Source organism: Lepidochelys kempii, chromosome 10, assembly GCF_965140285.1.
Source record: "Lepidochelys kempii isolate rLepKem1 chromosome 10, rLepKem1.hap1, whole genome shotgun sequence".
Taxonomy (NCBI): domain Eukaryota; kingdom Metazoa; phylum Chordata; order Testudines; family Cheloniidae; genus Lepidochelys; species Lepidochelys kempii.
In genome coordinates, this window is record NC_136389.1 from 72371962 (window position 1) to 72399025 (window position 27064).

Here is a 27064-nt window from a genome sequence, read left to right on the forward strand (position 1 = left end):
AGAAAGCTACACTGAAGATGACGAAAGGAACATGTCTGAACATGCAGGATCTTTCATACTTCTTTCTTAAGGACTGCCTGTCTTCCTTCTGGATTATTCTTGAATTCTCATGTTTGAGCAAAAAATATAGCTGTTACTCTATGGTACTATCATTTTAGATGCAGCTATGATAAAAAATAAATAGCTGAAATAGGCAGATCTTCCTGTTACAATTTCACCTTTAAAGTAGTACTGAGTGTCAGTGAATGCAACGAGTAATACTAAATGAGCAGTATGGTAGTAATAATTAAATAACTGCATTGACTTATTTGTTTAGGAGACTCCATCCTCAACATACAGGATTCTGAAGACTATCCACCTTCAAGATCATCATCATTTTCTATAGTTTCAGAGTTATCTGCCAATGATAGTGTTTCAGTAACGTCATGTATGTCACATAGCCACAGTATATCACCTGTAGCAAAAAGAAAAAAAACCTCCATCATCCAGAAACAACCACAGATAAGTTTGTGATAAAAACCAGCAGATTACAAAAAGAGGTAACTGATGAAAAAATTGCCTGGTTTGTTTATGCAACAAACTCTCCTTTCCGTATGACTGAGAACCCACAATTCATTAATATGGTTCAATCATTAAGACAAGGACTCAGTCCACCCAACAGAGCAGATGTCACAGGCAAATTGCTGGATAAAGTGTATGAAAGAAATTGAGCAGTATGCAAAGGGTCTAGAGGGTGAAATTGTTAACCTGAGTCTTGATGGGTGGAGCAATGTCCACAATGATCCTGTCATATGTGCTTGTGTGACAACAGAAAAAGGAATGTCTTCCTTACAGAAACAATTATATCATCAGGAAATGCACACAAAGCAGAATACTTGCAAGTAGCAGTAAAAGCTATAACAAACTGAAAAAAAATTCAAATGTCTAGTACACAGCTTGATCACAGACAATTCTGCAAACAAACCCAAGATGAGAAGAAATTATTTAGAAGACAGTCCCAAGCTAATAACATATGATTGCAGTGCTCATCTGATGCACCTCCTAGCCAAAGACTTCAGTGTTCCAGAAATAAAGGCAAATGTTGTTGAAATAGCAAAATACTTCCGTAACACCACTTTGCAGCAGCCGCTCTGAAAAAAGTGGGAGGAACCAAGCTAACTCTCCCATAAGACATGTGATGGAACTCAGTAGCGGACTGTTTTAAGCACTATATCAAGAACTGGCCTAATGTGATGACAGTTTGTGAACAAAATCGTGAAAAAACAGATGGCACTGTCACAGCCAAAGTTCTCAACACTGGGCTTAAGAGAATGTTGAACACATGCTGAGTACCGTGAAGTTTATTTCTGTAGCCTTGAACAAAATGCAGGGAAATAGCTGTTTTATTGCTGATGCTGTTGAAATTTGGAAGGAACTGAGTGAGATCTTAAAAAGAGAAATATGCAACGACAGAGTTAAATTACAAGCATTAAAAGAATGAATGGGACAAGCACTATCTCCAGCTCATTTTCTTGCAAATGTTCTTAATACTTGGTGCCAGGGTCAAACCTTAACTGCTGAAGAAGAGGAGCTGGCTATGACATGGACATCCAGCAATCATCCCTCCATAATTCCAATTATAATAAACTTCGGAGCTAAGGGTGAACCATTCAAGAAATATACATTTGCTGATGATGTTTTAAAGAAAGTCACACCAGTGAACTGGTGGAAGTCACCTAAGCACTTGGATTCAGAGACTGTTGAAGTGATAATCTCACTTTTAACAGCAGTAGCTTCTTCTGCCGGTGTAGAAAGAATATTTTCTTCCTTTGGACTAATGATTTCTCAATTTGGAATGTGTTTTGGGACCTGAAAGCAGAAAAGTTTGTTTTTCTTTTCCAGATGACAAACAAACAGGAAAATGAAGGTGAAGATGACAGAGATAGCTGCAGAAGCCAATATTTTAAGTTTCTCATGTTGACCTGGCTGACAATCGATTTAATTTGTGTTTTTTTTAAATATTTCATTTAAATATTTTACTTAAAAACAATTTTAACAAAAACAAACTTGATTTTAAATAACTTGAATGTTTAACTAAATTCAAAAATTCATATGCTTGTTTTGTTAAAAAATTATGCTTGCTGTTGAAGAAAAAAAATCCAGAATACATAACTTTGTTGTTCTAGTTAAATAAAACAAACAATCTAAATGTCTGTCTGGTGACATATACGCACTATAAGGTGGGTAGAAAGTTGGCTAGATTGTCGGGCTCAACGGGTAGTGATCAATGGCTCCATGTCTAGTTGGCAGCCGGTGTCAAGTGGAGTGCCCCAGGGGTCGGTCCTGGGGCCGGTTTTGTTCAATATCTTCATAAATGATCTGGAGGATGGTGTGGATTGCACTCTCAGCAAATTTGCGGATGATACTAAACTGGGAGGAGTGGTAGATACGCTGGAGGGGAGGGATAGGATACAGAGGGACCTAGACAAATTGGAGGATTGGGCCAAAGGAAATCTGATGAGGTTCAATAAGGATAAGTGCAGGGTCCTGCACTTAGGACAGAAGAACCCAATGCACAGCTACAGACTAGGGAACGAATGGCTAGGCAGCAGTTCTGCGGAAAAGGACCTAGGGGTGACAGTGGACGAGAAGCTGGATATGAGTCAGCAGTGTGCCCTTGTTGCCAAGAAGGCCAATGGCATTTTGGGATGTATAAGTAGGGGCATAGCGAGCAGATCGAGGGACGTGATCGTCCCCCCTATTCGACATTGGTGAGGCCTCATCTGGAGTACTGTGTCCAGTTTCGGGCCCCACACTACAAGAAGGATGTGGATAAATTGGAAAGAGTCCAGTGAAGGGCAACAAAAATGATTAGAGGTCTGGAACACATGACTTATGAGGAGAGGCTGAGGGAACCGGGATTGTTTAGTCTGCGGAAGAGAAGAATGAGGGGGGATTTGATAGCTGCTTTCAACTACCTGAGAGGTGGTTCCAGACTATTCTCAGTGGTGGAAGAGGACAGGACAAGGAGTAATGGTCTCAAGTTGCAGTGGGAGAGGTTTAGGTTGGATATTAGGAAAAACTTTTTCACTAGGAGGGTGGTGAAACACTGGAATGCGTTGCCTAGGGAGGTGGTGGAATCTCCTTCCTTAGAAGTTTTTAAGGTCAGGTTTGACAAAGCCCTGGCTGGGATGATTTAATTGGGGATGGGTCCTGCTTTTGAGCAGGGGGTTGGACTAGATGACCTCCTGAGGTCCCTTCCAACCCTGATATTCTATGATTCTATAATGTTCTCCTCCTAATACAGCATGGCAAGAAAATCCTCCAAATATTAACGATTAACCTGTTGAATTGGAGATAGTTCACCTCTCAGTGACTTCATAAATATCTGCTTCAGTTACCTTTGGTAAATGAAATAACCAGTTATTCACAGAATCATAGAATATTAGGGTTGGAAGAGACTTCAGGAGGTCATCTAGTCCAATCCCCTGCTCAAAGCAGGACTGACACCAATTAAATCATCACAGCCAGGGCTTTATCCAGCTCAGCCTTAAAAACCTCCAAGGATGGAGATTCCATCACCTCCCCTAAGTAACCCATTCCAGTGCTTCACCACCCTCCTAGTGAAACAGTGTTTCCTCATGTCCAACCTAGACCTCCCCCACTGCAACTTGAAACCACTGCTTCTTGTTCTGTCATCTGCCACCACTGAGAACAGCCTAGCTCCATCCTCTTTGGAACCCCCCTTCAGGTAGCTGAAGGCTGCTATCAAATCCCTCCCTCACTCTTCTCTTCTGCAGACTAAATAACCCCAGTTCCCTCAGCCTCTCCTCGCAAGTTATTTTCGTTGCCCTCTGCTGGACTCTCTCCAATTTGTCCACATCCCTTCTGTAGTGGGGGGGAACCAAAACTGGACACAATACTCCAGGTGTGACCTCACCAGCATCGAATAGAGGGGAATAATCACTTCACTCTATCTGCTGGCAGTGCTCCTACTAATACAGCCCAATATGCCATTGGCCTTCTTGGCAACAAGGGAAACACTGCTAACTCATACCCAGCTTCTCATCCACTGTAATATCCAGGTCCTTTTCTGCAGAACTGCTGCTTAGCCAGTCAGTCCTCAGCCTGTAGAGGTGCATGGGATTCTTTCGTTCTAAGTGCAGGACTCTGCACTTGTCCTTGTTGAACCTCATCGGATTTCTTTTGGCCCAATCCTCCAATTTGTCTAGGTCACTCTGGACCCTATCCCTACCCTCCAGCGTATCTACCTCTCCCCCCAGCTTAGTGTTATCTGCGAACTTGCTGAGGGTGCAATTCATCCCATCATGCAGATCATTAATAATGATATTGAACAAAACCAGGACCAGGACCAACCCCTGGGGCACTCCACTTGATATCAGCTAATATCGTTTTTTTTAATATAGCTGTAAAACTAATCTGAAAAGTTTTCAAAATAAATCACTTTAAAAATGTATAGTGTGTAGCTTCTAAAAATGAAGCCTACATCTATCTCTGAGTTGTGAAGAATATGTATTAAGGTTATAACAACCAACAAGAATGCACTTCTATGTAGAAATCCATGTTTAAATTGAGTCTTCCTGACTAGTGATTTAAATCACGATTTACATCAATTTGATTTAAATCAAATCCACCCTGGTGGTAAGATAGGTTGCATTATTCTCCTCTCTTTTTCCAACAGTTGCTATTAACGGCCCCAGCAGGGCAGCATGTGACATGGAAAAATGCAGATACATTTTTGGCTTGGGTGCCTCTGTTGCGGCCTCAGAATCATGAGACAATGGGCCCACATAAAAGCACTAGAGAAGAATGCAAATTCATTCTTTTTTTGATTGTAAGCATGTGTTTCTTTATTGCATAGTCCTGATGTGCCTCCGCACAAAGTTACGGACGGAGGAGGGAGGACGCATACCCAAACAGAAGCCTTTCTGAAACGGTTTGATAAAAACCACTTGTTCAGTTAACAGCAGCGGTGTCCAGACTGTGTCCATCCAAGAAGCACATAGGCAAGAGGCCTGAGAGCTACACCAAATATGCATATAATGGAGCAGACCACAGCAGCCCATAATTAATCTCCACTCGGATCTAGAGGCAACGTTGCATGCTGGGACCTATATATTCTGCAGGCCACTCTTGTTAGGAAGATGTGGGGGTGGCCCTTTGTCACGCAGCAGAATTCTACAGGGTACACTCTGGACAACCTCAATTGGGGTGAGAGGAGAGAAGGAGAAGGGAGACCTATGCAAACTGTGCTAGTTCTATTATGTATAGGACCAGAGATCCCAACCAAGTCCACAGTGCTGAGCCTTTCCAGTGATGTTGTTTTGTGGGGATACAGAGGATGTAGGTCGGTAGAGCCAGAATAACCTGGCACCTGCAAAGAGCACACTCCAAACTGAATCCAGCTGCTGTGTTAATTTCTAACCCACCTTGAGAAAGACTCCTTTATGCCCTTTCCCCTGAAGTAAGGAAGCTGAGAAACTGACTGCTTTGTTTTAATGTTTCTCAAAGGTGCCAGCAACAGGTAACTCTCACAAGCCATCTCCTCATCTATAAAACTAGCATAATGCTTTGATCACCTTGTTGGCTAAGGGAAGAGAAATAGTTCCACTTCACCATGGGGATTATTAACTGCTGCAGCAAGCCTGTGCCTTTGTTCTAGGTACACCATGCTCTGGTAGAAGTCTTACAGCTAAAAGGCAGTGGGGGGGGGGGAGGGATGGGGGAGAGGCTCCCTCCTAAAGGAGAGAGAAAATTCTCATGTAACTTTGATGAGAATTCCTTAGCACTTTCCATACTCAAGTATATAGGAATAATTTTGAGGGAAATGGGTGGAAAATGTGAACCATTTGCTTTGGGAGGGGCCTTTAAGAACATGTATGGTACTGCACACCACATTTCACTGGATGCAATAAACATCTAGATTAGAGCCTTCAATTTTTAAAAAAACAGCAAGAACGTTACATACTAAAATATTACAGAAAAAAAAACACACAGGTTTTGTGCAGTAAATAAATCCATCAGAGAAACTGAGTCATATCCCAGGAAATGCCCACCTATTCAGGGATGCCCTCGAGCGTGCTAGTAGGAAGCCTAGGAAAGGATATACCACAGCAGCAAACTGGGACCCTGGCAGCTTACAGGGGTGGCAGGAAAAAGCATTAACAACTCATCTGGTCCTGCAAACTGAGCTTTGGTTCAGTATGAACAAAAGGCGAAGTTTCAAATTAGGAGTAACATTTTCAAAAGTACCTATGTGACTTGGGAACCTACATCCCATTGACTTTCAGTGAGACTTACCCTAGATCTTTATTTGGTTAAACTCTTTTGCCCATCCCACACCACCCATAACTGCAACTCAGGCGGGCGGAGTTAGGGCTGATGTTGGATCTTACAGATGGCAGCTTGCTGCGCTGGTGAACTGAGACCATTTTCTTTTTGGTTGGTTTGGATTTTTTTGGTGAAAGGCAAGATGAATCACATCACGTGCAGTCCCAGTGCAGGCATTACAAGTATATTCCACCTCCTCACCATTATCATTTACTGTTTGCTTTACAGTAGCACCCAGTGGTGCCTCTCTTGTTCTATAGCTACACAAAAGCTATTTCCCTTACTACTAAAATCACGTCACCCACACTGAAAACTCTTATTGGCCTAACTCTAGCGCGCACACATACAAAAACGCAGATTACATTATCATTTCTTAGCACCAACTCTAGCCTGAATGTCTTTCTTCCAAGCCCTGGGCTATAGGCAGATGGGCCTTATGCAATAAGACCAACTTCCTGCCTGGGCAAGTTCCTTCACTGTATGTTTTTATTCAAGAACACATAGGTCATACCTCCTGCAAGCCATAATTGCCACAGTAGCTCAAAACATTAATCATAAAGGCCAAAAGCTTCCATGCAAGAACACTCATTTCTGTACTGCTGTCCTTAGGAGCCATCACTGCAAATCTGCTGAAGCCTAGGTAATGCTAAAGAACACGCATCTGTATGCTCAAGTAATTCCTGATAGTGACAGGACTCATTTCCATGCTTGTGTGAAAAGAAGAGGACTCTTCACCTGGCAACAAGCCCCACTTAAACTGCAAGGCACAGATGCAAAACAGTGTCATGCTGGACATATCAAAATTCTTCAAGTAGTCCAAGTATTGTATTGCATATGGGAGAGGAGCAGACAGACACTGGCAGTCTCCCAAGATAAGGTCCATTTTAGGAATGCAACTGTTCCTATTAACCCTTTCGCTGGCATTTAGGATGGGTTTTATTGGTGGGGCAAGGGGGAATATGAGTGAGATGAACTAATGATTGTTTATGTAAAACACAGCAGCACTTCTGTAGAGGAACTCTGGAACCACCAGCCTGCAAAGGGTTTAATTCAGTACTATTACTATGGCAATGGGATCAAGGGCCAAATTCATCCCTGAAGTAACTTCAGTGGGATTACACCATGGATTAACTCAGCCCCAAGAGGTTAAATTAGCCCTTGAAAAGTGCACAAAGTGTTAAAGCCTTTAAATAACAGAGAAGGACTCAATGCCAAAGAACATGTCAGAGTGGGTCCTAGAATATGCTAATGTGTCCCCTTTACCTTTATGCACTCAATTATAAGGTTATCATATCTAGGACCCACTTCCACCTGCCCAGGACACAGACCTAAGAAGAGGGATCTAATGCGTAGATGCTTTTCAAGTATGCACTAGTAAAGTTAACGTTACACTAATTCTCCTCTTTCTTTTAAGCACTGTGTGTTTTGTTTAACATGACTTTTAATTAACTGGTTTGTTAATTAGGGCAAGGACAGTCTGCGTGTAAAGAATGGGGCCATGGTTTTACTGAGTCACCCATTGAAATGACTCAAGCAATTTATTTTAGTACAAAAATACCTGAATGTCATCACGGAGCTAGAGAGACACGGTAGGTAAGGTAATATCTTTTATTGGACCAACTTCTGTTGGGGGAAGGAACAAGCGCTTTTGAGCTTCCCAGAGCTCTTCTGTAGGTCTCTGATCTAGCAATTAAACAAAAATTGTTACCAAGTCACAAAACATATCCCAGGATCCTGCAAACAGCAGCACACATTTTTCTTTATCACTCCACATTTGGCTTTTGGAATGCTGTTTTACACACCCGTAGCCAAGGCTACCGTGCTATGCCAAGGAGCTCAATGGCTTTTAGAAAGATTAACTTCTTAAACAGGCATAAATGGCAAAGATTCAGCTACCGCCAGCGACAGTGAACTGAAGCAGGCAACATCATGGAAGGGGGGAGGTGGCGGTAGCACAGGGAGATATCACGTAACCTCCTCCTGAAGCTGATATAGCTGTCTGTAAGATCCCACACAAAGCAGGAAGGCACCAAATTTGTTTTTAGTTTGTCAAGTGATATTCTTCACATACCAAAGGGGAAAAAAAGAATTTAAAAAATAAAGAGAGAGACAACTGGCATTCCACTGTAAAGAAAACTGGCAAAAGACAATACCTGCAAGCGAGCGCCAAGAGTAAGCACAGAAAGCATCTAAAAACATAATCCTAGCTGCTGAGGAAGGAGTTCATGAAACCTACTGCCCCTCGAGAACTCTGAAAAGGATAGAAGCTCACTGGGCCCCTTCTGGGCACTCAGCTCAGAATCTGACCCAACAATTCTCCAACACTTCTCATCAGGGTCAGAAACTCAACCCCAGATCCTCTGGTAAAAAAATGTTCATTTTATGAGTAGACCCCAAACATCTTGGGGACACTGAGCTGGAATTAACATGAACCCCCGTATAATCACAGCATAAGGGCATTTAACAATATCCGAACTAGTGCTACTGTAATTGTGCTACCAACTCTGCCCCCTCCGCCCCTCGTGAGGGGAACAAAACCCATCACCCCCACATCAGTTAGAGAGCCAAGCCAACTGACACTTGAACATTCTTATGTTCTTATTCCTCATTATTTTATTTTCACACACTGAAATTCATGAAAGTGTTCCAGCATTAATCAACAGTATTTTTTTCTTAGTAAATGGAACAAGCATCTAGCCCAAGATAAAGTTCAGCTCTGAATGTACCTTACAGCATAAATATCCAGGAATGAGACATACGAGAATAAATAGCTGGCAATATATCACAACTCATAAGTGCCTCACCACCACCCACGGACTGCTAGCTGGGCTGAAAGAATTACTATGTAGCTAGATTCCTTTTTGTCACTCTGTGATACAGGCAAACTGAACTGGAGTATATAGGAACCTGTCGGAGACTATTCATGCATATTTTCATTGATACACCAAACTCTGGCAGCTTGAGAAGAAAACCCCCGAGCTCTGTAACCCAGCTCTATTCCATTTCATTTAGTTCAAAGAGTGTGACGCTAGCAGGTCTGATCAAATTCCTCACTTGACTCAGGCCAGAATGAAGGGCTCCGCCGAGCAGGGGAAAAGAGAGACCAAGTTATATGATCCTTTTCATTTTCAAAGGATGATTCAGATGAACATCTTCGTCACAAACCAGAGACGGTATCACTGGCACCAGACACCGGCACCAGGAGGTTTCAATTTGGTTTGAGCAGAAGGTTTTGAGCTAGCCAGCTTTAACCAGAGTAAAAGATTTGATATCACCAGCTCTCTCGGGAGAATGCCCAGTGTAGTTATTTTTTAAGTGTAGGTAAAATAGACTACAGCCTTTTAAAATCCTACTCATCAGCTTGCCCAGAGCAACTAGAAAATGTCCGCATATAAGTGCAACCACTCTGATCGACTTCTGCAGATTACTGATGTTTAATTTAAATCGTCTAGCACTGATGATGGTGGGAGGGGAACCCTTCTAACAAACTGAGCGCGGACTAAGCTGCACCAGCCAGGCCCTGAAAAGCAATTGTTACATTACTGGGCCTGTAGAGGGAGCACCACGCAATCTGCCTCAAGCAATTGACCAGCTCCTGCTGAACCCTCCCCTCCCTGGATTCCTTTACCTGTGCAACGCACACTCTCACCTTACCCCCAGACAAGGTGAGGCCCAGAACACGCCTGCCTTGAAGCATCCTCCCACAGCCAGCTCCAAATGCTGCTGCCTCCTCCTATCCAACTCCAGTGAGCCCCCTTCCCCAGGGTTAGGGAGTGGAACAGGACAGACCCAGCACCTATCCCACTCCAGGGAAGGCTCAAAATTTCCAGCAGCCCCATCTCTAAAATAGGAACGAGGTAAAGCAGAACTCCCAGCCTTTCTGCAGGGCCTGAGGAAGCAACCCTGCAAGTGAAGAGGGGAGGTGCCTGCCACCAGGAGATGACTTGAGGCCTGACTGGAATATGGAGACCACTGCAATTCTCCATGGGTGGGAGCAGGGCTAAGATGGTCACTGATTCTGTGGGGAGGCCCAACTGGGTTAGAGGGATTGAAGAGGCCATTACATGCCTTAAAGAGCTGCTGCTGAAGAGAACAAGCACTGGTAGGGCAGGGAAGACAAATACTGAATTTGCAAGGGAAGAGAAAAGAGGACTGATTACCTTGGAATGGAAAGAAAAATAACAGACAACTGTTACAGAAGGAGAATGGTGAACAAATGGAGTGGTAACTGAGTAGGTGGGAAGAGGACTGGGGTAAGGTAGACTGTGCATGATGGAGCAAAGCGGTTGAACAGTGAATTTCAGGTGGTGAGAGTTTGCAAGCGAGAGAGAAAAGATGTATGTGCAAGTAACATACTTTACACTTCTATGTCACTTTTCATTTAAGTTGCTCAATAAAACAAATTAGGGGTGTATATATTTTGGTACAGTCTGATTACATGATCACATATTTCCCCTTTCCTCCTCCCAGAAGAGCCCCAGCCTCATCCAGTAGCCAGGCTGCATCAAGCTCAGTGAATTAGATTGCTGTTCAATATTTAGTTGTAAACTAATTGTCTGATGTGTGGCCCTAGGTCTTACAAAAAGCACACAAACCAATTTCAGTATGAGTGAAGCAGTTTCCATGAGTCCTGTCTTATTCACCCTCCCAACTGTATGCTGATGAAGGCAGAGATCCTACATAAAAAGTAGTATACAGTTATGTAATTAAATAATGCATCACTGTTTATACACACAGAGGTATCAACAATAAGTTTGCGTGAGTGACTTTATTTCTGGCAGTTCCAGACTTGAAGGCTACACCTCGTAACCTTAATATCCTTTTAAAGTAGGTTTTAAAAAGGAATTTCTTAGTATTTTTAAAATAAATAAAAAACAAAAATTCCATATCATGCACAACTATTTGCTAGGCACTAGCAGAATAGTCCCGGCCCCCGTGCTTAACTTCCCACTTCAAAATTCACCTTTACGTATTGTATGGAATAAGGCAAACATCTATCAAGCTTACCTATATGTTAAACACGCCTGTACAGTGTCAATGGAACACCAAGAGATCATTAATTCATCCTATGATGTAGAAACAGCATGTATATGAAGAGTACTTTTTAAAAATCCTTATAAATCAAACAGATTTTCAAAGGAACAATGAGGTGTATATCAGCAGTCTGGGGACTATCTTCCTATTACATTTCAAGTCTCTATCACCACTTGCTGATAGTAAAGAACTTTTTTTTCTAAAATGGCAAAATTATTCTTCCACTACTCATCATTCTCAAACAGCTCAACTGTTAATTCTTCAAACTTTCCAAAAACAGTCACCTCTAGGCTATGAACAAACATGCTAAATTCAGCCCCAAATTTGTAAGTGCCTAAATTCATCCTTGACATACTTGCAACCAACTGAAAACAAATTAGAATGAAATTCCTTGTGCAACTTTAACTAAAGATTGCATCACTCTACGATCTACATAAAATATCTTTTTGTCAGTTGGTTAACTGAGGCATAGAGCAGTTAAGTAATTTGCCCAAGGTGAACTCATTTAAAGCAGATACCGCTTTGTCTCTTTCACTTCCACTTACCACTTTAACAGTCTCATCAGCACACTCCTCATCCCTTTCTCCGTAGTTGCTCTTGAACAATCTCACACTGATAAGTAATGAAGGTAATTCATATGCAAAGAACATGTTGATGTGCCATGCAAACATTCAGTTTATTTTTTACGACGTGTACCCAATGTGGCAATACTGCCTAACCCACAAATCCAAAGGAAAATTATATACATGCTAGAGAACATCTTGTTTTTCCCTACGTGGCAGAGCGATTTCTTGATAATGTGAGGGTATCAAAGTCAGCTAAAGAAGAGACCTATTATTAATTAATCTAATCCAGCTATCTTTGCCAATACAGGGCTCCCTACAGTATGTTTTCCAGGGCTTTATGCAATCTAGTTTTAAGGTTTCAATATGGAGCACTTTCTTTCAAGAGCAGATACGATGGCAAAGACGATTCAGGGATGGAACCTGTGAAGTGCCAAGCATCCTCAACTTGCACCGATTTAAAAGGTCCTCTCTCAGTCTATTTGTTGACCCTATCTAGCCCTATTGTTGACCCTATCGTTTTTAACTGTAACCTGTGCCCCCCACTAGTGCTTACCAACACCACACACTTGTGGCACACACCCTGCTCTAAACAGAGTAAGAAACAGAGAAAGGCAAAAATGAGATGGCACTCAACCAATTCAGAACTTTTGTAAGAAATGGAAGTGCAACTCATGCACAGCAGGTCTACCTTATCCCCTAGACAGGGAACCCCCTCTTGTTTTATGAAAGGCATATTGTATATCATTGTTTTATATCCATATTAAACATACCCAATTTATCCAGTGGTGTGTGTAATGTATATAGCTATATTTTATTTCTAGAGCTTTCTAAAAAGGGGATGAGCGCAAAATTAGCTTCAAGGGCTTTGACATGGATTTATGGCAAAAGGAATCGTTGCACCTGACTGCTGCAGGGGCAGCTGAAATAAAACCTTACCTGACTAGTTTAATTTAGTATGAATACATCTATTGGGACATACCTAGAACTCCATGTATCCTATAGGAATATGCACAGAATTCTATAAAGCCTTCGTTTTGCAATAAGCTTTTACCCCTTGTTTCTTGGGGCCAGAGGGACTCGTCACAGACCTGCAGATGAAGTACACAGAACTTAGCATGCAGAACCTCTGAAATCACGGAATAAGTCACTTGCGGACTGGGCTCAGTATTCAAGATTCTCTCACACTCAAAACGTTGGCAATGGGAAATAGCTAGATTAAGGACAAACAGTGAGGCTGTGTCTACATTGCCACTTTCAGTGCTAAAACTTAGTTCTTGAGGGGTGTGAAAAAAACACTGCAGAGGCGAAATCTAGTCATAGCTGGTCCTTTTTAATATAACTACACTCAAAGAAACCTCAGATGTGAAGTCATTTTGTTTTATTCAGGGAAACAGTAAGATGACTGAACAGCTATTACATTGTGCAGTGTGAGATGCTGAAATAAGAGAGATGTGTTTGGGGGAGGGGAAAACAGGCTGGAGCCTGAATCCTCTCTCTCATGTTATTTGTGCAGGTCATCCCACTAGTCAAGGCCTTCCTGATTAACAGGGTTCTATCTGAATAAAGCAAACATTCAGTTACAGTGCCTATGGCTCTGTGTTCTCTTATAACTCATTTATACTCACAAACATGAATAGGTGAATGGTTTAGTAACTGCAGACGGCACAACTTTTGAAAAAAAACAAAACAAAACCTGTGTGACAGAAATCAAAACGGTGAGGGATTTGCAAAGGAGGACAGAAGAAAAAGCCCAGGTTCTGTTTGATTTTAGAGATAGAGAAGATGCTAAAGTTAAGGCAGCTACATATGGTATTTATTAAGCATTTATATAGACAGATTTCATTAAAAATAGAGCTATTCCACTATAGGCAGCTGCTCAGTGAAGCTTTATTATAGCGTGTGATACACACATAAACATCAACATCGCTGAAGAGTCAAAAAGTCGATTTCTTTTTTGCAAAAAGGCATCTCCAAAGACAGGTGAGAGCCAACCATTTGCCATCACAGTATATGAACCCACTCTAGCTGATTAAGGTTTGATTTATTTAAAAAATAATGTTGTGTTTTTAAACCATATAAAAAAGAAAAAAAAGAACGAATGTTCACATTATCAGTCACTGACATGAGACTCAGGAGGGAAATAAAGTCAATATCATACTTTGAAATGAGTAACTTTTCGTTTCAGTCCCACTGCTGTACACGCCCCACCTCCTTCTCTCCTGAACACATGTGGGTATGAAACCTAGACAGGGAAGTTACACTGCAAAGCAATTTTCCTTGTGGTCCTCCATCTGTTTCTGTAATCATCTGTTTCCACCTGTTGTCTCTTGTCTTATACTTAGACTGTCAGTTCTTGGGGGGGGGGGGGGGAGAGAACTGTCTTTGTTCTGTGTTTGTACAGAGCCTTGCACAATAGGGTCCTGATCCATCACTGGAGCTCCCAAGAGCTGCCACACTACAAATAATAGTAACAATAATTGCACTAGACTCTGGAAGCACAATGATAAAGAGCTAAAATTTGGAAACTGTAAGTGAAATACTATTGGCCTGCCATTTTCAGTAGCTTTATCAACACTTGTGCTGCTGCCTACCCTCCCAATACACAGGCAGTACAACAGTACTTGCCTCAGGTTTTTGTGCGCAGTACAACACACCAGATATTGAGAAGGAGAGAAAAAGGATATTAAAAACAGCAGCTCTGTGGGTGATCAGCTGCAAAACTAAGAATTTACTGATGAGCTGAAGACCTTTGATACCGATAAACTTCGATGCTGAAGAAAGATGATCTTCTTCACTCTGATGCCAAGTGGGTCAGACAAAGGAAGCATCTCAGCAATCTTCCAAGTCAAAGCAGAGGGGGAAACGAGTAAAGTACTACATGAGTAACTAAAAGGAAACACATTTCTGTCCACTTCATCTTATTATGACCCATCACAAGTGGGCAACGGTCATCTGTGGCTGAGACATGAACACAAAGGCTTGCATCTAGAGCAGGTATTTGGAGAATGGCACAGCAACTATTTGGGATTGCTATTATGGCCAAAAACAATAAAATAAAAAATAGAATACCAACCTCCACTGATTACGTATGCATTGTTTCTTTAAATCAGTACCAAGAAGACAGAAATGGGGGCCTGAGAAGGTGCTACACGGAAGCTCTCCAGCCAAGCAGAGAGAGCTGGTAGTTCCAGGGATGAATTTTATTAAGTAATAAATTAGGATTATGTTCAATGTTAGAATGAAGCAATTCTTGCTAGACTTTTTACAGTCATCACATGAGCGATATTACATTTAAATAGATATTTTAATCCACCATAACTCTATCTGGAACACTTACTGCACGTATTTGCAAAAAAGGACTCTCCTCTACCACATAAAACAACAAAATAAGCCACAACAACAACAAAAGAGCACAGCAGTTCACACGTGCCACAAGAGTCTCCTTCTCCGAATGCACATACAGAACCTTCCCCGAGGAGTTTACAATTGTCCTTTCTCAGGCCTCACATCACTTGCTGTGCTTTGGGCCAAGACTGTCTCCATATTCAGGGATGCATCTCTGTCACAGGGTAACCTCACTTGCCCAAGTGGTCAAACCTAAAACCAACTAAGCTTTCCCAGGGTTATGCTTATGGGACTTGGAAACCCTCCATCTGCCTCAGCAAAATAAAAAGATCACTGGCTGCAACAACACAACAACATGTTAACCATAAAACAATAGACCCTTTGGCCAACATGCATCCTACCCTGCATTAAGGGCAAACATGTAATTTTCTACTATGTCTTTTCCAAGACACATCCAGTCTCTGTTGGATCTGTGGTAAGGAGAGACTCCCCCCTTCAATTTTAGTTTTTCTTTGAGTAACCAGTAGGGCTTTTCTAAAACCTTTGGAATTAGGAGGAGAGGGTAGTAAGGAGAAGGTCTAGAAACCATTTATTCCTGTTCACAGCATAGGTGCATGGCCAGGAAGATTTCAAGTGAATGCCTTTAAAATAGCGGTAGATAGAGCATTAGAGTAGTTAATTCCATGGACTTAGCTGAGGAGATGCACAGACAGCTAAAGACAAAGCACAGTAATGAGCTATTGGTCTTCTAAAGAAAATACAAATGAGGAAGAATGGAGGGAATTCTTCCACTGCCTCCTTTGGGAATCAGCTGCCGAGCCAGAGCAGACATTTCATTGGTGGCCCCTTCAATGCTTCTGATGAGAACTCCCACGGAAGAGCTAGAGCTGCAAGAGTTAGAAGGAAACTCAACAGGAAGGAGCACTCCAGTTTCCCCTAACACACACTCTAAAATGTACATATTAGTTTCTGTAGTGCCTATCGCCATGGCAGCAAGGCCCATTAACAAGAGTTATCACTCCCATTTCTAAATGTTTTATTACATTAAGTGATAACCCAAAAATGACCCCTGCAAACATGTATAACCCAAAGATTTTACAACGAGCATTTAAGCTTGCCAGACTCAGACCTTTCCAAAGGGAACAGAGATGAAGTCTCAAGTAAGGACATCCTGGAATCAACCTGAGGCTACAAATATAATGGCAAAAAACAGGACTCCTAATACAGAACCAGTCACAATGCTGCAGCTCCACGAATGGTACGTATGGATCCTATTCTGCCAGGGTGCACAACACATAGTGTTACCCTAGGAACTCCATATATTATTTGACAGGGTATGGTATAGCATGAAAGAGAATTGTCTACTTCTCCAGAGAAATTTCCAAGCTAAGCTACACTAAATAGGAGTCTTGAGACACCTGAAAAACAACCTCTAGAGTCCAAGAAAGCTCTAAATAAGTGGGCAACCACCTCTGTGGGTTTTGGAGAGAGGAGGTGTGCCCTAGAGGTACCCATAAACCCATGAAGAACCTGCTGCAGACTCAAAGTACAATGCAACAAGAGAAGAACTTCCATCCTCATCCTTCAGTCTACACCTTAAAGCTGGGAGTTAGCCCAGAGCATCTGTATAAAGCAGACTGAAAAATTTTAGTTTAGGAGCCAGAAAATATACAATAGAGTAGAAGGTACATAGAAGGAAAATCCTCTTCCATTCCATAGAGAGTTTAACATGGGTAATCTGATGAGCAGAAACATGCTTGAATAGTCTGGGGCTAAACCGTACCCTGGGAGCAGGAGCTAAACATACTACAACCACAACAAATTTAAAACAAGGACCTTCAGCAAAGCACCATGACAAATGTGAATTAAAAGAAAGGAGTAATGGCCCTTCATAAAGGGTAGGGCTTTATCAGGGCTCCACTGTACAAAACAGAGACCATCTACATCTAATAGCCCATTAAACCTGTTACAAATAATTATTAAATCAAAGAAGGAAAAAACAATGTCAGCCTTGTGTGTGTTCCATTGTTGAATAACGACAGTGTTTACCTTTCTAGTGTAAAGCATTACCGCTCTGGATCTAACTTAAAAGCACAGCAGATGACAGATTTAATTATGTCTTTCCCTCTTAACTACCAGTGTCTGGGTTATTTATTAACTAGGCCTGCGTATATTCATAGATTTGACTTGCTATATATACACGTAGGTACAAGGCTCTGCTTCCCCACTACATTTAGAATGGCTGCCTGGGCACTTTATGCGATCTTCCTTTATTAATTTGCATGGAGTTTTTTTCCCTCTGGACCCACTCAAATGTCAATACAGCCTAGTCAGAGCTCAGGAACTAAGCAGAGCCAGGACAGGTCAATAACTTAGATGAGAGACCACAAAGGAAAACCAAGTAGTGCAATGCAGATGGGTTGCAATGGCTCCGTAGGTGTCACTCTTCTCTCTAGCTGCGTCCACACTAGCATTTTGTTGTTTGACATCCCAATTTGGAACAACCACAGGGTGATACACTGCACTAGCACGCACTGTATGAAACAGGAATCTTCCCTCCTAGGAAGGAAATAGTCGGAGCTGATTGTATCCTCTCTTATTCTGTCTAAGGGTAAAGCTTGGGCTTGGAGTTTGTCAGCCATAAGAGCTGAGGCTGGAACTTGTTTTCTTCTATATTCCTACTATTTAGGGCTGCACTTGACCGGATGGAGAAGCTGGGCTTGCTCCTAAGGGAGGAAGATTACAGAAAAGAAGCAGACTGGCTTTTGCACAAGCGAACCTCTGGAAGGGGGAGGGATGTCTTTCCTCCCACATCTCCTGGAAAATAGAGTTAAGGATATTTCCAAAGCTGCCTGGATCATCTAAAGTACTAGGGGTCAGTATTTTAATGACATTCCCTGCACCTGGCACCTCCCACGCGCACAATGAACTAAGGGAACTCAACAAGCTAGAACAAAGGATCCAGAATACCAGCACATAGCCTAATTGAGTCCTGTGCCCTGTCATTCATTCAAGCTGTTCATAGCCGGGAGGTATGTGGAGAGACTCCTGTGGACTGGTTTTGGAAACTTCCATTTACAGGGCTCTGTCAAGACAGCTGTTCTAGATAAGTGAGATGCAGAGGATGCTAATGTATCCAACCACCACCAAGCCCACAGGAGGTTCATAGAGAACTCTTCTGCCCTGTGGTCTATCAGGTCCTCCTGAGAGAAATCAGAGTATAGAAGGAGGCTGCTACTGAGTCCACTTTGGGATGAGAGAACCACAACTCCTTGATGCAATCTTCTAGCCTGTATGCAGGTTTCTGGGTAAGATGAGAGCCACACTGTGTATGGAACAATTTGAGCCAGCGCTTTGGAAACAGAAAGGTGGACAGGGAAAATGAGTTAAGAGGGACCTCTTTGCAGAAAGTCAGGAAACCCCATGACCTTGCCTAGAGCCTTGTCTGGTTTGATTGTTAAGACTTAATATGTGAGGAGTCGCTAGGCCCACTCCACAGGCGCTATTCTCTGCAGAGGAAAATAGAGTGGGGGGGTCGGGGGGGAGAGCAGACCGGAGCACAGTAGTGGTTTGTTCTACACTTGGATCCACCTGACTTTCCTCAAGTCCGGGGCCTCAAGAGTCAGAGGGGCCTCGGAGGAATAGGCTCTGCAAACCCATGGGGAACACAAAGAAGTCCTTAGAGAGGTGGCAGCAGAAGCAAGGATGGTGAGAGAAAAACCTCTCAGCCACTTTAAATGAAAAAAGAAAAGCCATGGGTCTATCTATGTAGCACTCACCACTGCAGTATCTGAGCACCTAAAGACATGAATATGCAGAACTTATACAATTTTTTCCAATCTCTGCAAGAGCTTGTCTAAGATTTGAAACCAGCCCCTCTTGCATCCTGTGTGAGACCTGTGCCCCTGGGGCAACAAGGTACCCTGCATGTTTGGCAGCCTGACCCTCTCTTCAGCATAAAGCGCAGAAAAGTACAATGTGTTGCAGGTCAGTCCTGAGGTGCATTGGCAGAGCTGTGTACTGGAAGCCCTCCTGCCTATACAGTGGGCACTGCAGTAGTGGACCCCCATGTTTGGCTCATGACAATAAGCCTTTGTCACTTAATAGCAGGAAAACAGAATTTGCCAACAAAATTAGAAAAACTAGACAGCTGTAACTCTGAATTCTGATTGAAATCAATCATGAGCACCCATAAAACACAAGAACAGGGACAGCGTCTTCATTGTTCAACAGAGATATGATGTGAAATACAGCAGTTTGCGTTGTCAGAGGATACACTGGAATTTTTTTTTTTGTTTGTTTGAATGAATCCAAAGATTCAAAGCTAAATTGCTGAGCTTTGCTCAATTTTGGATCAAAACAATTCAAACTTGTCAAGTTTCAGATAATTTGTTCTCAGCACCAAACATTCCTTCCTGGAGAAGAAAAGTGGTTCACCTGAAAAAGTGGCCCAAATATGCAAATCTTGGCAAATTAGGGCTGAGTTTTCACAATGAAAATCAGGTCCCCGTCCCATCTCATTACCCCTTCCCCTTCAGAAGTCTGGTGTATCTCCAATCAATGATCCCTTTGTAAATAGCTATTGTGGCTAGCTGAAAGATATAAAACTGGCTATTTTACAACTGGATCCTTTTTAGTTGATTATATAAACAACATTTTCCAGAAAAGTGAGAAATTAAAAGATCACTACCCTAAACCATCCTACAAGCATTATCCTACTTATGTTTAATACATATCTCGAGACTTATTTAGCCACAGCTCACATGGGCAGCCAGCTGGCAGCTTACAGTTACAATAAAACATACCATAAAAGTAAAACATGGAACTTGAACCTGTAAAGACAAAAAATAATCTTGTTTCACTTACCTAAGCAAAGTTCTCATCAGAGACACACCATTTTCTGATATTAAAATCCAAGGGAGACCTGAAAGAGAGAAAAAAAAGTGCCACAAATGAATGAACCATTTTAATTTCACATACCCAGAAGTGACAAAACAAAAAAGTCAACAGCTTAAAAAAAAATAAATCACTCCATTATCATACGTTTCAAGCAGACTAAGTAGTGGAAAGGACACTATTCAGAAAGCCAGCATGTCAGAAATAAAGGATCTGATCTTCCATTGCATTACACAAGTTTCATACCAGTGCAAGCCCACAGAAGTCAATGGAATTTCCCTGGCGTAAAGCAAGCATGGGGAAGCTAGCTAGCTAGAGAACCAGGCCCAAAGCATGTAGCTAAGCTGTGTCACTGCCATGTTCAGACTTTATTTAATCATTGGCTTCTTTCTTTTACGAGCCAGCCGTGCTCAAGAGTGGAGAAAGGAGTAAGCAGACAGCCGCCCAGCCTGGAAGGGGGTGGGGAGGAGGGAATTGAAACGGTCGGTCATTACAAATATCCAGACACTCCCAGACTGAAATTCCAACAGAGACATAGGAAGGCCCAACATTCTGTTCAATATGTGGAACCTTGCAGTCTGCGGAACATATCACATGCATGTAACCATGTAAGTTTTTAGCATTCAAAAATGCAGTGGAGCTGTAGCAGGCATTAGGAAGGCAGCACTGGTGGCTGTATTAGCTCTTCCAAAATGGATATGGTGTGTGTGTGCAGACAGATAGGTAGATATAGATAGAAAAACCGTCTGAGGCTTGTTAGGATCCACTATGAACAGAAAAAGAAAGTAAATTAGATGAGATTGACTGTATCGGGCCACTAAATTGACATGGGTGTTTAATAGTTAGTTGAAGAGGGAGAATTCTTTGTTCCCAGTATTAAAATTTGCACGGCTGGCCCTAGTTGAAGGACCATCATTCACTACTCTGGTACAGCTTAGTTAGGCTGATCTTCCTCTCAGACAGACAGTGCATTATCAGAAGTTCCTGCTATTCATTCTGCTTCCTGTTCGTTAGTGAAAGCCCCTTTTATAGCTGCTCTTAGAGAGGTTGTTAAACCATGGAAGACTTTGGGATACAGCAGATAAAGTACTTAGAATTATTCAGGAGAGGGCAAAGGGAAGTTACACTGGCTGGTTACAGCTGCGCCAAAACTCAGAGATAAGAATCTATTTATTTTCTTCTTAGCAAATAAGAGAACCAACAATATTGCAATCAGAACTAGAGCAGCAGTGGAAAAAAATATGCTATTTTAGTTATCTGCAGCTGGGATTTAGATTTGATTTAGTTTTAGTTTGCATTAGCCAGCTGAATGTGTTTGGCTGGTAATTTATGTACACATGCTCTGAGACCAGGTGTGCTGAGAGCATTATTAAAAAATCAAATAAAAGAATTAAATTGGGGGTTAGGGGGCAACTCACCAACCCATACAGGAAGACCCTTTCTGCTAAATCTTCTCCAGATGAAGTCAGTTCATGAATAATTTTCAAGCTCAGAGCCTTTTTGCCACTGACTTCAATGGGAGCAGGACGCTGCTCTCAGTGTTTCTTAAACCGTGTCAGGTATCAGCAATTCCAAGCAGTTATTCTGCAGATTTCCATATATTTTTAAATGACTGTTCTCTATGCAAAAACCACCACCACAAGCCTGGTATAGTACTTGACTGTTCAGAAGGCCATGAAAAAGCTGAAAAGCATCTGGAAATACTATAAGGATGCTGAAAAATTACCTCCCTCCTCCGGCCAAATTCAGATCTGTGGCTTTTAAACAGGCTGTTAAAAAAAAAGTAATAAACAAACAAACACGGAGGTTTGCCATCATAATATAGCTAAAAAATTATCAAGATACAAATGCAAGCACTTCACAGGCTTCCAAAATGGGGATTTGGGGAAAAGTAAATTGTTCACCAAAAGTTAAGACTAATGCTGAAAGATATGAAGGTAACGTCCACCCCCAAGAAGTCAACTCAAGACTCGAGAACTCAAACCAGATCTACAACCCTCAACCACTGCTCTATCCATTCAGAACAACCTGACAAATCCTGTTTGAGGTATTCCCTCAAACCACAGTGAACGGAGCAAAGCCAGCAGGACATAGCCTCATGTTTTGGATTATACAGACAGGAGCATTTTTCCTGTAAAGCATAAGGTGATGTGTTATTCCTCAGACAACTTTGCTGCCACAGTGTCAGAGAAGACAGGCAAACAATGTCCACCTGTGAAAATGATGGGAGGGGATAAACCAATGCTCAGGTTACAACAGGCCCTAATGGGGATGAGCCCCAGGTCCTCACCTGGAAGGTGAGGGTAAGTGCCAGAGAAGGAGAGTATCTCTCTCTGTTTAGTGGGGTGGAGGGTGATTGCCTAGGTATGGCAGCTGAACTCCCCCTGTGAAATATGCCCAATTTATTATACAGGGTTATTTAGTTCAAAATGAGTCTTAGGATATGTCCACACTGAACCCAGGTCTATGGGACCCGGGCTCGTGGACTCGGTGTGTCCAAGCCTATACTTGAGCAGCCACACTATATTTAACCCTGGATTTACAATTGCCCGACACAGGCCTCACAGCTGTGCTAACATGTCCGTACTGTACTAGACAGACCTTCTGATTCAGGTCTGTGGCTTGACCTGTGTCCACACGACAAAATGACTCTGCTTGGATTCAAGTCACAGCAGGACTCGGGCTCTGACCCACGCCCCTAGCAGGGTCCTAGGACTCAGGTCCAGAGTGTTTACTGACCTGAATCAGACCGTGTGTGGACGGAAAGGGGACTTAGTCTCAAACATGAGTCAGAGCCCAGGCTTAGTGTGTAGTGTATACATACTCTTAGAGGTCTTCAAGGGAGGTCCCTCTTCCCCAAGATATCAATAGGCCCCAGAGTAGACAGGCCCCATCACTTCATACCGACTCTCTGCCTGCCTCCAGCATCAACAGCATCCTTCCCTCCCATGTGATCTGTGGCAGGGAGGTGACAGATTAACAAATGAAGTAGCACAAGTGTAATAGCAGAGCTTGCCATTAACACATCTGCTCCTTCAAACCGTCGTGATGAGTACTATTTCAGTATAGTGACACCTATTAAAGCATGTAGTACAAAACTATCAAACTGTCAATTTTCATTCTCCAAAAGGGGATAAAATACACCCACACTTTAAAGTTGCTATTAACAAAAGACTTTAGGATTTCTGTATTAACTGCAATGCAAACCTACAGCAACATTCAAATTAATATAATTTCTGTAATTAGAAAAGCATTTATAAATGGGAGTCAGGAGCTCTGCTACCGATGCACGTGTCCTTGGGCAAATCACCTAGGCCCATTTTATTTTAACAGGTCCACTAACTTTGGATGCCCAGCTTGAGACACCTATGTGGATTTTCACCACATGCACCTGCAGCACCCACTAACTCAAGCAGGCATTGCAGATGCTCTGTTTGCAGGCGCTCTGTTTGCAGGCATTTTTGGAAATGGTGGCTTTCATTTCTTTGTGCCCAAGTTTCCCCACCTATTATAGGAGGATACTACTACTTACCTAGCTGCATGGTGTCTTTGCGAGCCCATATATGAAAAATCCAAAGTACTGTTATACATGTATACAATATACAGAAAGGCTTAAGCATATTCCCTCATTTGCATCTTGGCACTATTATGGCTGAATTTATCAAAACAAATCAACGGGTGTTTCCTAGAATAGAAATGTTGTAATGGGATGACACGATGGAGCTTGTTTGTTCTGTACATTTTGTAAGCTAGTTGGTTCTGCCCTGGCAGAGTACAACCCTTGTTGCACCAATGTTTAATTAAAAACAATTAGGCAAGAACATCCAAACCTTCCCGCTTGTTCTCAGAGCTCAGAGAGCAACATCATAAGGTTATCCACGACAGCTGTGCAACCACAGACGTGCATTTTACCCCATTAAAAGGAACAGCCCTGAGTTCTCTAGCTCAACAAGTAGCTTTGAGCTTGATGCAGAGTAAAATTCTATGCCCTGTGTTATCCAGGAGGTCAGACAAGTTTATCATAATTGTCCCTTCTGGCCCTAAAAGCTATGAGTTTGAGGTTTTAAGACAACAAGATTTATGCCCATTGTTCCACACCTGGATAGCACAAATCCTGCTCCATTTCAAAAGCTACCTTCTGTCCCAGTGATGGATACAAGAAGTCTCAACCAGAGAGAGCTTCAAGTGCTCTTTTGTATATTACTACCAGCATGCTCTTCTGGTTCACAGTTGTTTCAGAAATGCTGTTATTCTGAGAATAGAAATGTTGATGCTTTGGGGGAGCACTTTGTTCTTGTTCACAAGCCTGGTTTACAAGCCTAGTTCTTGGTTTACAAGCCTGAATTGTGGTAAGTTTTAGAATGCCGACACACATCCTTTTCTTAGCTTCCATAATCTTCAAAATCTAATATTTGGAATAACTGGTACTGAAAGAAGTGGAAGATATTTCAACAGTAGTTTCTTTGTCACTAGATGAATTTGCTGCAGTACACTGGTTTGTGTTTACAGATGCAACCCAATTTTCTGCATGCTTTGCAAGGATCATCAGTGCATTATTAACTAATGTGAGCGTCTCCCTCAATGATAATATATTCATCCTACAGAGTTTAATGGTAACAAAGTTCCATTTGTGCAGAAAGTTTCCCACAAACCAGGACTCACTGGGAGATGTAATTTAAAAAAAAATTGGAAACCAAAGTTCAGATTAAAAGGTGATTATTTAAACAGACTGTGCTCTGAAATAGTCAGAGCAATACCAAACAAGGATTTTACGCCATGCCAGAAGAAGGTAAGGTAGGGTTACTAGCACAAAATAAGGTTAAGAGCAAGCGAAACAGTGTGCACAGAAGAGAAAAGTTCTGTAAGACCCAGAGTAACGTCTGTGCAACGTATGCAATGCTTTTCAGCTCTACTCCACCTTGAAACTGCTTATCTAGTACTTCAGTATAATTTTCCGCTACTGAGTCATATATTTTCAATCCTCAACTTTCTCAGTACTATCAGCATTCACGCAATCTCCTGCTGCCTATATAAATCCACATTCAATATAAAAAAATTAATATCGCAAAGATCTCAAGATCTCCTAAAGTTACTAAATACTGTTCAGCTTTTGAAGGCAAATTCATAGCAATACTACCAGGGTTTTGTTGGAGTTTTAAACTGGATATGAAAGTCATCCTAAATTTTGGAGAGTTTTGAAGACAGTCTAACATTAATACATGTTCATATCATTGTACAGTTACATACTATCTTCCTCAAGGTTACAAAAGAACTTTGCAAGCTAAGGCCATGTCTGCATTTAAAACTTTTGCTGGTACAATACGGTTGGGTAGGAGAATTCCCTCCCCCCCACCCCCGCTTTTAGTTTGTTTGTTTTTAAGAACAAAACATTTTTAGACTAGCAAAGCAGCTTCCAAAGCTTGTTTTCGCTGATAAAACTTACTTTGTTTGGGTAGCTGGTTTAAGCTATACCAACAAAAGCACTACTTTGCCAGAATAAGTTGCGTCTACACTAGGAAGGCTTGGAAGGTATAGCTATACCAGCAAACCTTCTCTAGCATAGATTAGACCTTCAGCTCTGCTCCTGCAAGGAGATACATGCAGGCTAAATTCTGTGCTGTGCTCATGTAGGGTCCCAGTGAAATAAAGGGAGCTGAGTAGGGGTCTACCTGTAAGCATCTCCTTCCAGGACTAAGGCCTGAGTACTGAACTGCAACTACCTCTAGGGTGCAATGCAGCTCCTCTTTAACAGTGCACAGGAACTGTATATAAAGGTTTAGATCAGAGAGTCAAGAAGAATCTTGACATCAGCTGCAAGTCCAGACAGACTTCAGGGATGCAGAATACAGAAGGTAAGAAGTTAAAGTTACTGAGTTACATCTTGAAAGACAGGAGAAAACCTGCCAACTAGCAACATCACTGACATGTTACTTCTTCTCTCCCAATATAAAAAGAGAGGAGAGGAGAGGAAGGGAAATCACAAAAATAGCTCTTATGAGAAGTGACCAAATAATTCATTCAACAAATTCAGCTTCTTTTTCTGTTTGCGGGATGTCTGGGAGAAGATCAGTTTCTTCAAATGTGTATTTGAGTCTTGTTTGACAAGTATGTTTTTCTTTAAATGTACACCAGGGGTGGGCAAACTATGGCCCGCAGGCCACATCTGGCCCACTAGCCTATTTAATCTGGCCCTCGAGCCCCCGCTGGGCAGCGGGGTCAAGGGCCAAGCCGTGCACGCGTGCCGCGGCTCCCAGAAGCAGTAGCATGTCCCCCTTCCAGCTCCTACGTTTAGGGGCAGCCAGGGGGTGCCGCCCCCGCAGCTCCCCTTGGCCGGGAACTGCAGCCAGTGGGAGTTGATGGGCCAGCGACTGCGGACGGGACGGCGTGCACAGCCTCCTGGCCACGCCTCCACATAGGAGCTGGAGAAGGGACTTGCCACTGTTTCCGGAAGCTGCTTGAGGTAGACACCCCAGAGCCTACATCCCTGCCCCAAACTCCTCAGTCCCAGCCTGGAGCACCCTCCTGCATCCCAAACCTCTCGTCCCCAACCCCAGCCCAGAACCCGCACCCCCATCCGAAGGCTTCACCCCCCCAGCACCCCAAACCCTTGTCCCAGCCCCCTCCTGCACCCTGAACTCCTCTTTTCTGGCCCCACCCCAGAGTCTGCACCCCCAACCAGAGCCCTCACCCCTTCCTGAACCCCAATTTCATGAGCATTCATGGCCCGCCATACAATTTCCATACCCAGATGTGGCCCTCGGGCCAAAACATTTGCCCACCCCTGATGTATACTGATCATGAATTTGAAATGTGCGCTGTGTTGCTTAGTATAGATTGCTCAGATAAAAGTCATATCGTATTTTTTTTTCTTCCCTAATTAAATGAACATGAGT

General features: G+C 42.5%; 1 protein-coding gene across 4 annotated transcripts in view; it reads right to left on the bottom strand.

Annotated features, from left to right (window-relative positions):
* AKAP13 (A-kinase anchoring protein 13) overlaps positions 1-27064 on the bottom strand; it is a 330780-nt gene that overhangs the window by 285319 nt on the left and 18397 nt on the right. For 2 of the 4 annotated variants that reach the window (XM_073304195.2, XM_073304199.2), the window contains exons 3-4: positions 22996-23126; positions 20142-20199 (exon numbers count right to left, since the gene is read on the bottom strand). Coding sequence is in view for 1 of the 4 variants with exons in the window: in XM_073304194.2 (XP_073160295.1) it covers positions 20142-20158 (17 nt within the window). In the remaining 3 variants the exon portion in view is untranslated. The remainder of the gene's footprint in view (positions 1-20141; positions 20200-22995; positions 23127-27064) is intronic. The other 2 variants (XM_073304194.2, XM_073304196.2) reach the window with 1 other exon arrangement.